This window comes from Perna viridis, chromosome 10 (assembly GCF_037379345.1).
Source record: "Perna viridis isolate PV_CMFRI_1.1 ecotype Kerala chromosome 10, ASM3737934v1, whole genome shotgun sequence".
Lineage (NCBI taxonomy): Eukaryota > Metazoa > Mollusca > Bivalvia > Mytilida > Mytilidae > Perna > Perna viridis.
In genome coordinates this window covers 20,320,145-20,335,981 of record NC_142454.1, presented here as the reverse complement: position 1 = coordinate 20,335,981, position 15,837 = coordinate 20,320,145, and the positions used below count along the sequence as shown (strand labels likewise).

The 15,837-nt window shown below is 33.7% G+C and overlaps 1 protein-coding gene across 4 annotated transcripts; it reads left to right on the top strand.

The window, feature by feature from the left end:
- Positions 1 to 376: 376 nt before the first annotated feature.
- LOC148604888 (uncharacterized) lies at positions 377 to 14,523 on the top strand. 4 transcript variants are annotated; one of them, XM_088549441.1, is made up of 14 exons: positions 378 to 574; positions 3,810 to 3,910; positions 4,819 to 4,951; positions 5,398 to 5,439; positions 6,164 to 6,241; positions 6,761 to 6,790; positions 7,240 to 7,302; positions 7,599 to 7,640; positions 9,074 to 9,139; positions 9,964 to 10,026; positions 10,749 to 10,968; positions 11,515 to 11,580; positions 12,140 to 12,232; positions 13,471 to 14,523. In XM_088549441.1, the coding sequence occupies exons 3-14, from the start codon at positions 4,860 to 4,862 to the stop codon at positions 14,320 to 14,322; spliced, it is 1,707 nt and encodes a 568-aa protein (XP_088405567.1). In that variant the 5' UTR covers positions 378 to 574; positions 3,810 to 3,910; positions 4,819 to 4,859; the 3' UTR covers positions 14,323 to 14,523. The 4 variants fall into 4 exon arrangements, with proteins under 4 accessions (XP_088405569.1, XP_088405567.1, XP_088405568.1 ...); XM_088549443.1 differs by lacking the exon at positions 9,074 to 9,139 and having other exon boundaries at positions 377 to 574; XM_088549442.1 differs by lacking the exon at positions 5,398 to 5,439 and having other exon boundaries at positions 379 to 574.
- The last annotated feature ends 1,314 nt before the right edge of the window (positions 14,524 to 15,837 follow it).

Here is a 15,837-nt window from a genome sequence, read left to right as displayed (position 1 = left end):
ATGTGTGATATTTTGTAATATTACTTAATGAGGAATTTGTAATATTACAAAATGAATTTCTAATATTTAAAAAAAATCATTTTCTAACATTACAAAAAAATCATTTTCTAATATAACAAAATATTGGTTTTTGTCCACTTTGGTATGCCGTACTAGTAGTTCATAAATGATAATGGGAGCTGATCAAAGCAGAGAGGTACCCGGCCCTTGAGAGTGTCTAGATAGAGATAATTGCAAGATTGTCGGGCAATGGCATTCCTACAAGTATCTCTCTAAACAATGGCCCGTGGGCCAGGCCCAATTATGCTCGAAAAGTCAAAGACTGAACTAGACTTAACTGGAAATCACTGTATGGTGCCCCTCCCTTTAGCTTGTCAGTGCCCACCCCACGTGACACCCCCTTTCAGAACACTGGAAATTCAATTTAAAGAAAGCATATCGTATTTTACCAGAAATAAGTTTACAACCTTCTAAGATAAGCCAATATTTGAGTATTTATAGGAATTGTATTTTTAACTTAAACCAGGAAGGTTATTTCGCTGTACACAGGATGTGTTGGTAACACCGGGTAATGGTAAGTAGATCTATACTTCACTTCTATATTCTCATAGGAAACAATGAATTCTTACTAGCATATTAGAGTATGATCAGATGTCAATCTTGTTAACGCGGTGGAGTGCCTTTATAATAAATATCTTTCTGCTTGTTTCGTTTTTGTTTTCCCGACAGCATTGACCACTGACCTACTTATAATTGCATCATGGTCACGGTCAAATGTCTCTTTACTTATAACGGTACTGAAAATCACAATATACCCTGGGAGGGTGCGAGGGGTTGACACCCTTAATTACTATTTAGCTCACCTAGCCGAATGGCCGTGTGAGCTATTCCCATCACTTAAGTCGTCCGTAGTCGTCTGTCGTCGTTAGCTTTTTTCAAAAAATTGAAATGAAACTTGACATGGTTGTTCTATAACCCTTTAAATTGACGGGTTACACAGTCTTTATGCATACGGTCTATAATTGACGGTTTACGGCATGAGATGCAATAATTGCAAAGTCCCAGTACACTATATACAACTTTATTTACATCTGGTGAAAATACATGTGTACAGTTCGGAAGTCAGGGACAGACCCCCGATTCAACTAGACAAAAAACCTATTCTATATTTTTCACAGAGGATCATAAAACACTTAAAACATTCCAAATTTTTGGGGTATTACATCATTTAGCGATAATCGCTATACTGACAAATTTGCTTGGGGCGGTTTCTCAACTCGATGACCAACAGATTAACAAGGGATTAAAGAACAATTAGGCGACCAAAGTCAATTACAAATAAATAAATGTCAGTCAATTAATATAGATACTATAGATACGAAGAAAATCTTAAAACGATAAAATAAACAATGTCCAGCACTTAATTGAAGTTCATTAAAATTCTGTTTCCACTAAAAACGTCCAAGGGGTCCGGCTGTCCGTTTTCTCTTGGTTATAGTTCCTTAAGGATCGGTCAAAATTTATCGCCACGTAGGACCAGTGCAAATAACAGTAGGACAGATACTTTTTTTTAATGTAATGCTTTTGTAGGGACACCACTTTTTTACTGATAATATCCCTAGGACACGTTTTTTACGAACAAATACTTGGAAATTTTTTTTTACTAACTTAAAAAAAACCAAACTATTATAAATGCAGTAGAAAATACAACTATTTAACATAATTGACTGTAATTGGGATAACTATATGTATTAAATTAGAAATAGCTGTATATCAATACCTCATTTGTAAGATCTTTAATACACTGTATATGTTAATATGATATTTCCAAATAAAAACTTACAAGAAGACCATGATAGGACACTAATTTTTTTTCTTAACAAGTTGACATAGGACATAATTTTTATTCCCAAGTCAGATAGCCATAGGGTTGCAACTTTTATTTAGGCTCGTATTTTTTGCACCCGTCCTACATTTTGACCTGTCCCTTAGGGTATACTGCACCAGCTGTTAAAAAATTTTGAAAAGTCGAAAAACATGGCCGCTGTTACTAAACATAGAACATAGGGGTCAAAATACAGTATTTTGCAAATAACTAAAAAAAAAAACAAAAAAAAAAAAAACGTTGAATTTAGCAATATTCTGACAGGATAATATCGTTCACCATCAACGGACCTATGCCAAAATTTTCAAAATTATTCGTCACCTGATGTAGGAGTTATGGCCCTTTAAACATATTTCATTCGGTAATTTTTTCACGTGTACAAATTTGAAAATCTTCTCATTTGATATCATATGTAGCAAAATTTATTGAAAGTTGACATAATTGTTCCTTAGGGTGTCCTGCATAAACGGGTCATTTGAAATATTTCATGGGTTGAAAAACATAGCTCTTGGCAACATGGTATTCTAAGATGAATGGTGATGACGAAAATTGTTCTGGACAGCCATTTTCCCACTTATTTTTATATTTGCTTCGATTTCAACGCTATTTGGTTTATACAGTATGGTCTCCTGAGATGGATGGTGATGATGAAAATGTTGTATAGCCATGATTTATCTTCATTTTATGTTCTACCTCACAAAATGTATAGTGGACTAATGCCTCCATTCCACCCTCGATCTGGTGGGTTAACAGGGCATGAGGGTTCTGAAAACACTTTGAAGACATTTCCAACATTTTACAGCACCGTAGGTACTCGGTTGAACTTAAAGCGTTAATCAATATATTCCCCTTTTCAGCAGTTTGTTGGTCAAACATAGTAGATACCTTTACTTACTTAGTAGTAAGGCATGATTTGCCATTTGCGCGATTCAGGTTATTCGAGAGCCTCTTTTTATAGAAAAAAATGTCATTTTCATGGTGACATCCATAAAAATCTTAACACCCCCAATTTTTCCAAAGTGTCTGGTCCAGTCCCCCACTGTATACATAACAGATTCGGATCAAAGGAAAAGGGTACCGGGTGTACGCTCCCAAGATTGATTTTCATTTTGTGTGTATAAAATATTAATATATCACCGATTTATCCACCTCCCCCATATTTTATCGACTCGCTTCGTTCGTTCTGTAATTCTGTTTACACCACCACCAAACACCACCCCTAACATTGGACCTTCCTTCACTCTGCTACATACTCGGACAGAGATACTTGAGTTTTTTACAGAAGCCGATAAGGGTCATTTCGCGCGACATTAAGACATGTTTTTACCATACCTGCAAAAAAAAAATGAAGGTAAAATGACAAATAAAATACAAATAAAACGTAATCAAACATAATTTTGGGACAAAATTTTCGGCCCTACGGCCTTCGTCAGGCGCAATTACACTAGATATTAAAGAGACCACCGTCGACCCAAGCTAAAAAGAAAAAAAATGACCATCAAATTGATCTTGATCTTTGTGGATAAACGCGTCAAGTCCAAGATGAAATACATGTGATATAAAATACAAGTGAAAACTGCGCCATTATTATTAAATAATGTGAGTTTTAACATTCATACCAAAGGGATGAGCAAACCTAAGAAAAATGGTGATCCGTTCAAGGAGCTGCCGATGCTTTTCACATGAATAAGTTTCCAGAAGACAAGTCGCTTTCATGTCATTAACACTGTGGTTGGCCTACCGAAAATGTTCACCGAATGGGCAAATTCTGTTTTATTTGTATTTAATTTGTATATTTAGTTCCCTGTTATATTTTTAAATGTTGCTGTTGTTCAATTATTTATTATTCATATTACATATACAACAATTTTAATCTAGTAAATATTGATTTAGTTACTGTAAAAATTCTTTTTCTCCTCCTTAGGGATTTACTCTAATCGACAGGATGATGCTTGCGGAGTGGCTGTAGTGGAATACAAGACTATACACAACCAGAAAAAGATAGTCACATTTAAAAAGTAATATGTAAGTAATTGTACAATTCAACACAATAAACTTTAAATCAAAGATAAATTAAAATGTTAAAAAAAAAACCAAAAAAAAACAAAACAAAAAAAAACAAAACAAAACAAAAAAACAAAAAACAAAATTTGACCAACATGGCCTTTTCGAGGGAAATATGGTAGAAAATAGTTTTCATATATCTCACATAATTTTAATACGATTTTTTGTCTTTAATTTTAACATTAAGCCCTTTCTGTGATTTAAGTCAAACATATTATACCAACGTTAGATGATTTTATTTTTGCTCGCTATTCTGAAGTAGTAAGACTGAACAAACATTTTAGTTACTAGGCAACAAGTAGGATGCTTTTATGAAAACAATGTCATGATTCGTAACCAAACTCGTGTTCCTGACAAACATGTACTTTTGCTGATGGTGCAAAACAAGTCATTTTGACAAAACGATATTTTTCTTTACAAAGGGATGCTGCCCTGTCAACAAAAGTTGTTAAAATGACAAAATAGTTTTTTTGGAGTGGCCCTTATCGGTTTCCGTATAAAATACTTAATGACAGAAGATGCTGGGGGTGGGAGGGGGCAGTGAAGGAAGAAAAAACCCCCAAAAAACCAACGTATCCCTTATTAAGATGCTAATGATTTATAGCCCTCTTGCAAACAATGCTGGGTACTGGTATGGAAAACATGGACATGATACAACTTGAATTTAAACAAACGCACACGTACATCCTGAAACTAAAGAGCCGACTGCATGACAAATCTTCAATTAATCTAACTTTGTAACTTTTTAACCAAGACTGAAAAATTTAAGACTGTTTACTGGAATATTAATGCTAGTTAGATGTTAGATCTGATCACTACCTATCATAATGCTCTAAAATAGTCCTTATATGAACCCATTTAATACTTAGGTAGTATTTCTCGATCTTAACTACAATTTACAAGTAATTTCATGGAGAACGAAAGTGATTTAGAATCTGGACGTACAGTTTGTACTATCAGACAGAGAGAAAGAAGAGACATCAAGGATGCATCTTTCTTTGAGTAAGTATGAATATTACTAATAACATCGATTATTTTTGTGGTGAACTATTGTAATTCTTCTTTAACACATATACTCAGAAATCTCTTCAAATCCTGAATTACTCTATGTCTTTAACTCTTACTTACTGTGCTAGTAAGGTCTCATTTTTAGGAATTTTTTCATTTAAGGCATCCATTTATTAATTTTCATAAGATTTTGGTAAGGTAACTGATATATTAGGGACATTGTAGACATATTTTGGGATAGCGAAATTAAAAATCATTTCTCCCAGTTTTAAAGGTGTTTCACCCCATCTTGTTATCTTGTTCGACTGAGTTTACTCTTGCTACTTCTTGCAGGTTTTGACTGTAGTCATATCAACACCTTTTTCTCACAGCTCTGCATTAAAACCACTATGTCACTAAAACATTTCACTGCTTTGAAAATCCGGCATTATATATTGCAGATTAATGTGTGAATTGTGCAGCAGAATATGGAATAGATTTAGGTAGTTATTTTCAACAAAAAATCTTTATTGTAGTAGTCGTTAGCAACAACAGCAATCATATTTTTCTTACTTCAAAATTAATGTCTTGTGGTCTGGAGACTGAGTCATCTTTATCCAGATCTTACTTGAACATTTTCTCGTGATTTAATTTTGTTTATAGATATAAAGAGTTCTTATGGTACTAGGTGGATCTATATATGTTCTATTACTACCAAAATCTCAATAAAACAAAAGCTATTACAATTTTTCTTGTACAAGTCCCATAAGTACGCTTGAAGTGTCGATGATTTGTCTTTTTTAATGCCTAATTCGTAGATTCTTTCTTTTTATTGCCACTTTTGATGACCATTATTATCCAAACTAGTACATTTTCTAACTTATTCTTTATTCATGTTCTAACACGTCATTTACTTATTTCAGCAGCAAATCAAACAACTATTTAAACACCAGAGAATCAATTATTTCTAACAACATCAAAAATATTACTAAAAAGAAAACTAAAAACCAAACCAGAACAGAACAGAGCAAAGCAAAACAAAACCAAACAGAACAAAAACAAAACGAACAAAACTAAACATAACAAGACCCGTAAAATATACAACATAAGGCAAAAATAAAAAACCTAAAACAGTAACGTGACTCCTCTTCCTCATTAAAGAACTTGAAACATGTATATAATGTGATATTGACTGATAAAATTGATGCATGGTTTATTTTTTTTTAGGTCAATACAGAGATTCCTTTTTGCACAAATATGTGGAAGTTGGTGTGGTTGTAAGTTTCCTCGATCTCGAGGTTCAAGGTGCGTTAGTTTTATTATAAAAATGCAAACGAGTTATAATTAAATATTAGTTTATCTAGTATGATTTTATAATGGACCGGATCTGATGTTATAAGTTATAAGCTCCCAGGAGACCAAATTGTTAGAAAGTGCTATATTAGTCTCAACTTCATTCTCATTGGTGGATGGAATTTCCTTTTATAGTCATTTGCTTATTGTTAATTCTATATTTACATCAATGATGTATAGATTTTCTATATATATCATCCTCATTTTCATATTGCTGCCTCAGTTATTTGTACGAATGGTTTTATCCAATCACAAGTGGTCAACACAACGCAAAATTGTACAATATCTTTTTTTTTGTGTATGCGAATCAAAAAGTCTGTGTACATGCACGACGTAATACGACTAAGCCCAAATAATGGAAATATAATTAATTTAAGACCCTCTGAACCTTTTGTATTTTAAAGCTCCTACCAACTCCAACAACAGTAAATTCACACCCCCAAGTTTAGCTTAGTTTTTTTTCCATTTTAGTGGAACAAATGTAGATGAAGACTTCCAACTGTAAGTATGATAAATCCCGATATCGACACAAAAAATAGTACACCAATAAAATAATAAAAATTAAAAAGGATAATATCACAAGGTGTATTGGCTACAGATATGATATCTTAAAAATGTGATAGCTTAAAACTCTGATGTATGTTAGCTTCATAAAAGACTTATTTCACACCAACACACCCAACTAGTTATAACACAAACTAACAATAATTCCCGTATACCCATTGTTTTATACGACATAAATGGCCAGCCTGTGGTAAAACAATGATAAAATGGAGGTTCGGTAATTTATTTCGATTATAGTAGGACTAGTTTCTGCATATTTTTGAATATACGCAGCCTATGTGTTGCACGAAATGTTGGTCATGTGTTTATCACTTTTTTACCATGACTGTGGTCCAAAGAGCCTTGAAGCGCATCATATTAGAATAAGTAGTTGACTATATTTATAGATTAGTCCCTGAGCAGACTGAATTGAAGCACCTGCAAGACAAATTTGAAGCGCTACAATTACAGTAAGTGATATTCTATTATGTTGATTCCTACCGTTTTGAGGACAGCACAAAATATCTGTATCTTTCACTTGTGAGTGTTTTTTTACCTGTATCAAAATGTTGAACTTAATTTTATCATTTCTGATCGTTTTTGTGGGTTTTATATTTTGCTTGGTCGAAAAATCAAGGACATTACATGTATTTGACATCGAACTTAAAAATCAATTACAGTGATTCCAATACTAGAAATAAAACAAAGAAGTACTCCTTGATATCAAAATTACAGTATTCCTTTAAGACGTTGGCTTGCTTTTCAGATATGAAGAATTGTGGTCAGAAAACCAGAAGCTAAAGTCAAGGTATTACTAGACTTTGTTTTTAATTTTACCATTTGCAACAAGCGTCTTAATGATAAATTAAATTTCTAGGAAACAAAGTACATGGGCTGAGATATACCCCTGTGCACCCCACAATAAACATGTTTGGTGCTATTGTTTTATACAAGTTACATCGATAATTAAAATAAAAGTACCCAACATGTCTATTGTACATCATTTATAAGCTAAAAGTTATCAATTTGGTTCAGATTGAAGCATTTTTTTATGGGTTGGGGTGGCAACAACTCTACATAATTGTATTTGAACATACAAACGTTTGTTTGAAGTACGATATTGGAAAAATTTGCCAATGGAAGAAAATATGAAATTCCGAAAATTCCAGTTCTATATATGAAAAACTGAAAAATATGTGCCTGAAATGAGCAGTAATATTGGGTACATTGACAAAACAATATGTCTATGGTACATCGTTAATAAGCTAAAATTAACATTTTGGTTCATGTTGAGGTATTTTTTTCATGGGTAGAGGTGGCAGTTTTTCACCTAAGTTACTTGACTTGGAAAAGTTCAAATATGACTGGCTCATTTGAAAGCTTAGACTACTTACAGAAAAATCGAAAATCCGATTTTTTGCAATTTTTGCTAATTTCTGACCATGGTAATCGCCACGAGTCATCAAAAGAACCCCAGAAGTATTACTTGTGATCAATATGCTGTCCCAGCAAGTCTTGAACAATTGAGACAAAAATTTTGACCTTTTGACCCAGTGTGATACAAATTTTGGCTTATACTGAAAAAGAATGCGAAAATATCCTTTGGCGATAGATTGATTCGGTATAAAGGTACCTGAAATCGCCATGAAGTTGATGAATTGTGTGTGTGTGTGGGGGGGGGGGGGGGTGCACGGTGGACCCTCCCAGTCCAAGGACAAACAACCCATTCAGTAAAGACAAGTGAGAATGATTTTTTTTCAATGAATAAATATTTGCTTTGCGACGGAACTCATCATGATATATGTATTATATCAACAGACAGGAACGGCGTTCTATATCTTTTACTTGTTTTTTTACTATATTAACTTTCAGAATTGAAGGACAGTCAGGAGAGAACTATATGTTTATTACAAGGTTTAACTACACCTATATCTAATTTTAAAACTTCTTACAATGGTCTCTATTTCTAGTATTACAAAAAGAAAGCAGTAAAAGAATACTTTTTTTAACAAATGAAAATGTTTATAAATATTGTTCCACCAAAAAGACCGATGTATATAGCCTATCTGGCCAAGTGGTCTAGTGCAGGCGGTGTTGCCATAGATATCACAGCGGTACGAGTTCGAGTCCCGCGAAGGGAACAACCAAAAATTTGCATCGCAAATTTCTAACATCGTTGGAAATTTTTCAGACCCTTATATATATTTCTGTTAGTTGGATATATCTTCGCAATTATTGTAGACTTGATGATATGAAAAGGAGACATGACCAAGAAATTGACAATTTAAATTTTAATCATTCTAGGAGGTGAGTTAGTCTTGTTTTAGTTTTAAAAATAGTTCTTGGTGCTTACTGTGTTATGTCAACAGTCAGAGAATAGCAAATTGACAAATTTAATACGACTGGAACCCATTAGTGGCCATACACTGGTGATTCCTGGTATGATAACTTGAGTAATAGTGAATGGTCCTCTGTAAATTATACCACAAGTATACATACTAAGAAAGTCTGACTGGGTTTGATATCAGATGTTATCACTTTCTTCGCTTAGGAATTCAGGACTAAAATGGGACAACACAAATATTTTTCAGGTGTCCGAAATATAAGTAAAAGTGTATGAATCTCTGTGAAAATATACCACAAGATTCCATACCGAAAATTGTGGCCTGGAGAGCTTCTCCATTTTTGAGCGATTCGCTTCAAACTTTAGCGAATGGTAACCAGCCATAAAAGCTTGGACGATATCATTTGTACGAAATTACTTTTAGGAAGGGGATTAAGTAAAAAAGTTAACGATTTTGGGTGGATTTTACCTATGTCTTTTGATGAATTAATTTATAACTTTAGCGAATGATTAGTAGCAATAAGATTTCTTTTGCTCTCTACAAACTAAGTTTTGGTGTATATGTTTTCCCTCAATGTATCTTGTAAGTGCCTTCTTATACATAGGAAGAGTAACATAGGTTTACTGCATGAATACTGGGGAATTTGGCACAAAACTCAAAAGGAGTTGGAATTTTGATCTTGCAAAAAACATTATTTTTTAAAAAAAAACAATGGTATATGTTCTATCTGGGTTTTCACGGTTTAGGAATATTTACAGTTGGTAGCTATTAAATTATATTTTATAGGGAGTCTGCCTTAATGACAGAAAAAGATGAACTTAAGAGGTCAAAAGACGAAGCCTTGTCTAGGTAAGTATATGTTAAGGTATCCGGACCATAACTAGCAACATAAAACAGGCAACATTCAAAATAACTTCAGCGTTTTCATGCAGCAGGTGACAACATTTTAAGGAACCCATGTATACTTTTTAAGTATCATTTTGAATTTTTTAATTAAATGTCATTTATGAGAAAGAACATGTTTTTAAGATGTTAAAACATCTGAAAGTCTAACAACCGATGTATTGCTTTAAAGTTGAAATAGATAAGAAAGACTAATGGAGAGAACCAAGGTTCGAGCGGTAATTATAATAATATATTAGTATTCCATGGATAAATTCTAGACAGGGAAATAGACACACACAACAAAGAACATGAAATAACCAAAATCAAAGGAACAAAAAGTAAATGAGTAAACCGGACTCGACTAAAAACTTGGAGCATGGACCAGGTGCACTGGTAGGGTAAGTGCCCTCTGCTTTTCCAGAAACACCCACTGAGTTGCTCATAAAATGTCATGTCCGGTGTATTCTCATGGTACTGATGGAGACACCATAAGAAGACATAACATGAAGTACAGGGAATTCAGTGGGCTCTCTAATTCACCATATGCATCTTACGATTCTACAAGGAGACAAAGACATTGCAACAGTGACCAAGTACTCATGATGATACAAAGATAAGAAAACAGAGATCAGGTACAGACAAGAACTTGTAAGGAACACATAGAATATATTTTTTTCATATTACAGACTGAGTGATTTGATGGGAGCTAAATTGAGAGACAACAACCCAGCCATTACTGATCTTAACGATCCTAACAGGCCAATGAAACTAGGAGACCAGTTCTCAGAATTATACGAAAATGATTGGACCGATGCGTTCATAGAGCTTACAGAAATCAAAAGTGAAGACGGAACAAAAATGTTTAATGAAGAGGCTGCGATTAGTGTTTTGCTTAATTTATTAAAGGTAATTTTTTCTTATGCAATTATAAGGAGATAGTTTTAGCCTTATAAAGCTAGTTCAACCCACCACAGATTTCATGAGCCTATCTACAGTCAGGAGATGTTGGTCAATAATATGTCTTTATAATTGTGTAGTTATATTACTTTTTAAATTGATTTTATAGACCTGACATGGTACTGTGGCCGTGGATTTTATTACTTTTGTTGTCTGTGTCTTTCAGAGTTGTTTTTACACTTGTTGAAAACTTTTTGTTAATTACCGACAGTATTTACTTGTTGGCATTTAGGTTAAACGAAGGTGCATTTGTTACCCCTCACTATATTCGTTCACTTTTCTATTATATTGGACTATACTTTTCGTAATCAAACACGATGAAATATATTGACAACTCATAATTTGATAAACCAATGCTTTGGAAATGAACATGTAGATTAACTAAAATTCTACCTGTTACTTTCTTTGCTTGATCTAATTATGAATAAAATTCATGTACTTAATATAAAATCACCGAATATTTACAGAAGTTACATAAGTTTTTCTAATTTATAGGAAATTGATGATACATGTGCAGAGACTTCAAGAACCCAATTAGCTGGCATGATACAGTCCACTGAGGTAATGCAACAATAATTTAAGTAGATGTCTTTGTAAGAATCATGCAAAGTCTGTAATATGTGATACACTCCCAAAAAGGCTACACATTTTTATTTTTTGTTACTTTATAGGTCTATATGATGAAATGTATAATTGTGCATTAAAATCTGTCTGCTCTTAGGAGATAATCCACATTAACACCCAACAGTTTCTATTGTATTTTAGTGTATTTACAGAGTTATCTCCCTTACTTTTGAATTCTACAGTACTTTCTATGTAGTTTTTATCTCTTAGGAACAAGTGTTATATGAAAAGCCACATGTTAAATTTCTGCTTAATGAAGCATTTGTACATCTTATAAAGATTGGTTTTCTACAAAACTGTAACTCTTCTGTTTCTGAAGTTAGCTATAAAATTCAAGCTTAAGCTACATTGAATTTTGAATCAAATAAGTGATGCTGAAAAATCGTTCTATTGTGAGAGTTTTGAATTTTTTTTTCAAGATTTATATTAGAATATACTTCAAAAAGTTCTGAAATAATCATATAAGGAGTAAATATATATATGTATTGATTTGCAGAACTTCTCCAGAGATGAAGCCTCAGATTACTTAAAAGCAGTCAAAGATGCCCACAAAACCAATGCGTTGAAATTTTTACCACTTATAATTCAGGTATTTGCTATGTTTGTGGATCTTTACGACAAGCCACACCACAAAAGTAAGGTTGGGATTGGATTTTGGGGTTGTACTTGAACCGTTTAGTAATTTGGGACCAAAATGGGACAGAAACAAGCATTTTTATGATAACCAGACAATTATTTGACTGTAAGTGAATGGATCTTCAGTCAGTAAGTTATTCCGAAAGGTGCCATACCACACAAAAAGCTGGGATTTATTTTTGGGCTAGTCACATGAAATGTTTAAGAATTGTGGGCCGTAAAGGGACCCAGTAATAAACATTTGTATGATGTCCGTACAATTACTTGAGTATCTATGAATTTGTACCACAAAATGCCATACCACGAATGGAAGACTAGCATTGTCTTACGGGACCACTTTTAAGTCGAGTACTTGCTATGTGGGATACAGCATATTGTAAATAACAGGGGCGTAGCTGCCTATACGCAAATACGCAGTTGCGTACTTCCTGAAAAAGTAACAAAAATAAAAACACACATTTTAAAGATGAAATAAAGGTTATTTATCATATATGCATACCATGAACGTAGTATAGGCTCTGAAAAACTGGCTCCAAAATCAAAATCATTAAAATTCAGGAGTTTCCCTCAGGGCTTTGCCTTGCCGGACTCACTGGGGGCATTGAGCGACCCCCCGACACCTCACCGTAATTTTGCGTACAACTAAAACAGGCCTAGCTACGCCCCTGAATAGCAAGCTAGTAATTTCTTATTAACATAAGTAAGGCAAGGTCATTAATGTTAAAAGATCCAAAAATGTAATGATCATGAAACCTTTTATATTGCTCTACACGCTCCACATGACATTAATAGAAAACGTAAACATACTGAGGATTCACCAAAAGGAATTTTATATGTGTCAGTCATGGACCACATGACATTAGTAGAAATCACACAACGAATCAGAATGAAAATATGAATAGTGACTGTTTTAAAAATTAAAAAAAAAAATTTTCTTGTATAACACTGAAACATCTGATATTTTCTATAAAAAGAAATGACCTTATCGCAGCACAAAGAGTCGTTGTAGACAAATGTAATATCATATTCACTGATGCACTCAAGTAAATTTTCCACGTTTTTGGCTTCTAAATTTCTCATGGAACGATTTTTTTCTACTTATTTAAGGCTGCCTTTGTCATTTATCAAGGTTTTCTTGACTTGAAACAGTGTCATTATGTTGCGTCAAGTTTACCAATAATTATCTTGTAGCAATTAACCAGCGAGAAGTCAACATGTGAAACGGTTGTGACATACATCAGTACAAATGAATGCAGGAGATTTATAGAGAACTGTATCAAATTTTGCTACCTGTCTGCTGTTCAAGACCCACCAATGTTCCTTAGCTTTGATGCTGGAGAGTATTTCGACCGTCAAGTGTATAAAGAGTACACAGCAACAGGGACAAATGTCAAGTTTTTAGTGTGGCCGGCGTTGTTTCTTCATAGAGGTGGTCCATTGATATCAAAAGGGGTTGTGCAGCCTATTGCTGCCGATGTGCAGTCAGAAGAAATCGATATGCAGTCGAAAGATGATGATAAACAGTTCAAAGATGATAAGCAGTCGCGGGATGCTGATTTGCAGCAAAAAGGTGGCGATGTGCAGTCAAAAGATGATGATAAACAGATAAACGATGATAGGCAGTCGGGAGATGCTGATGGGCAGTCAAAAGGTGGCGATGTGCAGTCAAAAGATAACGATGTGCAGCCAAAAGATAGCGATATGCAGCCAAAAGACGGTGTTCAGTCACAAGATGCCGATTGGCAGTCGCGAGATGCCGACATGCAGTCAAGCGATATCGAGCTATATGAAAATGCTGATAGGCAGTCAAAGGATGATGACTTGCAATCTAAAGATGCCGACGGACAGTCAAACGATGACCGAGTGGAGTCAAAACGTTCCGATGGGCAACCTGAAGCTGCTGATAGGCGAGTTGACAATCAGTCAGAAGTCGATGGTGATAGGACTGAAGCTACAGATACAAAGCTTCAAGCTAATGTTGAACAGTCTAAATCTACCGAAGAACCACCTGTAAATGCTGATATGGAAGCTGCTGACAAATAAATCGTTTAATAATCATAATATAACTGTTGTAGTAACAGATAAACAGTTCATTTTCAAGATTAAATCTTGTATGTACCAGTTAACAAGATAACCTTACAAATGTTGCGCTAACTTGAAATTATTATTTTTTTTAAATTTTAATTGACAAGATGATTTGTTATTGTTATATTTAAGTGTTCTGTAATGTTGTATTCACTTCTATTTTCAGTTTATCTGTCATTATTTGGGGAGCAATAATAACATAAACATAAAAAGCAAAAAAAAGACCATAAACCCTTAACAAAAGAACCCCTAAAAATCAATACAAAAAATAGACGAAATCATCAGTAAAGGAGACAACTCGCGTAATAATTGATAGGTAAATGATTAAAGAAAATTTAGCACTAGCTTTAAAAAGAACAACAACAAAATGGGGTATAGCATACCTGCTAATAATCAATCTTTATATGATTGATTTTCACATTTTTGTATTGTGCATATTTTAGGTCATTTACTTCGTCTTTTTACTATGGAGTTTTTGGAATGAAAATGTGTATTATGTATTTTATATAATATCAAAATGGTTCTCTTATAGACTTTTTTTCGCAGTTCTACCTTTCTATAAAATAAAAACAACAGCGTTGTTTCTATAAAAAGTGTATAGCCTTACCAGAAAGAATGTTTTCTTTATACGTGAGAAAGACAATTTGTAACTTTTACCAACTTACGTAAAACACAACTTCATTTTAGCTACATGTATATGTACGGAATATGCATAGAAAATTTCAGCTAACCTCGGGATTACATTATCAAAGGTCAAATAACACAAGCTTATTTTTACTATAAACCTTTTCAAAACGAAGTGAGACTTCTAATGAACACAGAAGATTTACTTTTGATGTTAACCTATACAAATGTAGTTGAAGAACGAAAACGTATTACCCCAAACTCGTTTTCATGTTTTTAAAAATCTTCTGAAAACACTGCAAGCGTAATGCTGTTGAGGTAATATTGTGGTGCAACAGGACTGTTAATTCAAAGTATCCTATTTGCAAAGCGTTAATAGAAAGAGTAAGCAACGGAACCAAGATTCTAGCGGAAATCAAAAGAATGTATTCCAGGGACAAAGGCCAGACATGGAAAGCGTACAAACACAAAGAACAAAAAGCAACTAAAATAATACATTCAAATTCACAAAAGCAAATGAGCGATTCGGACTCTACTAAAACTGGGAGCATTGACCAGGTACACCAATATAATGGAAACAATAGAAACAATATCATTCCTGTATTATTTTGCCATGGCTCAGTTCGGGATTGTGTGATATATTGCGATCAAGGAAAGTCATTTGAATAACAGTTATGTAGCCAAACTACTGGCTTACTGTTTTGTTCCATTAGCACAAAGAGTGGAACACTTATTCAATATCTCAAAAGCATTAGTTTCAGCATTTCTAGACTACTTATACCCGATTAAATGCAACTATATCAGATTGTTTCAGTTGTTTAATCACGCTGGCTAAGTATGCAGTTTGCT

Excerpts from the sequence above, each read along its gene's own strand:
- LOC148604888 (XM_088549441.1), top strand. The coding sequence starts at position 4,860 with ATGGAGAACGAAAGTGATTTAGAATCTGGACGTACAGTTTGTACTATC. Across the intron at positions 4,952-5,397 it reads AAGGATGCATCTTTCTTTGA|ATTAATGTGTGAATTGTGCA; the intron begins GTAAGTATGAAT and ends TATATATTGCAG. Across the intron at positions 10,027-10,748 it reads AAAGACGAAGCCTTGTCTAG|ACTGAGTGATTTGATGGGAG; the intron begins GTAAGTATATGT and ends TTCATATTACAG.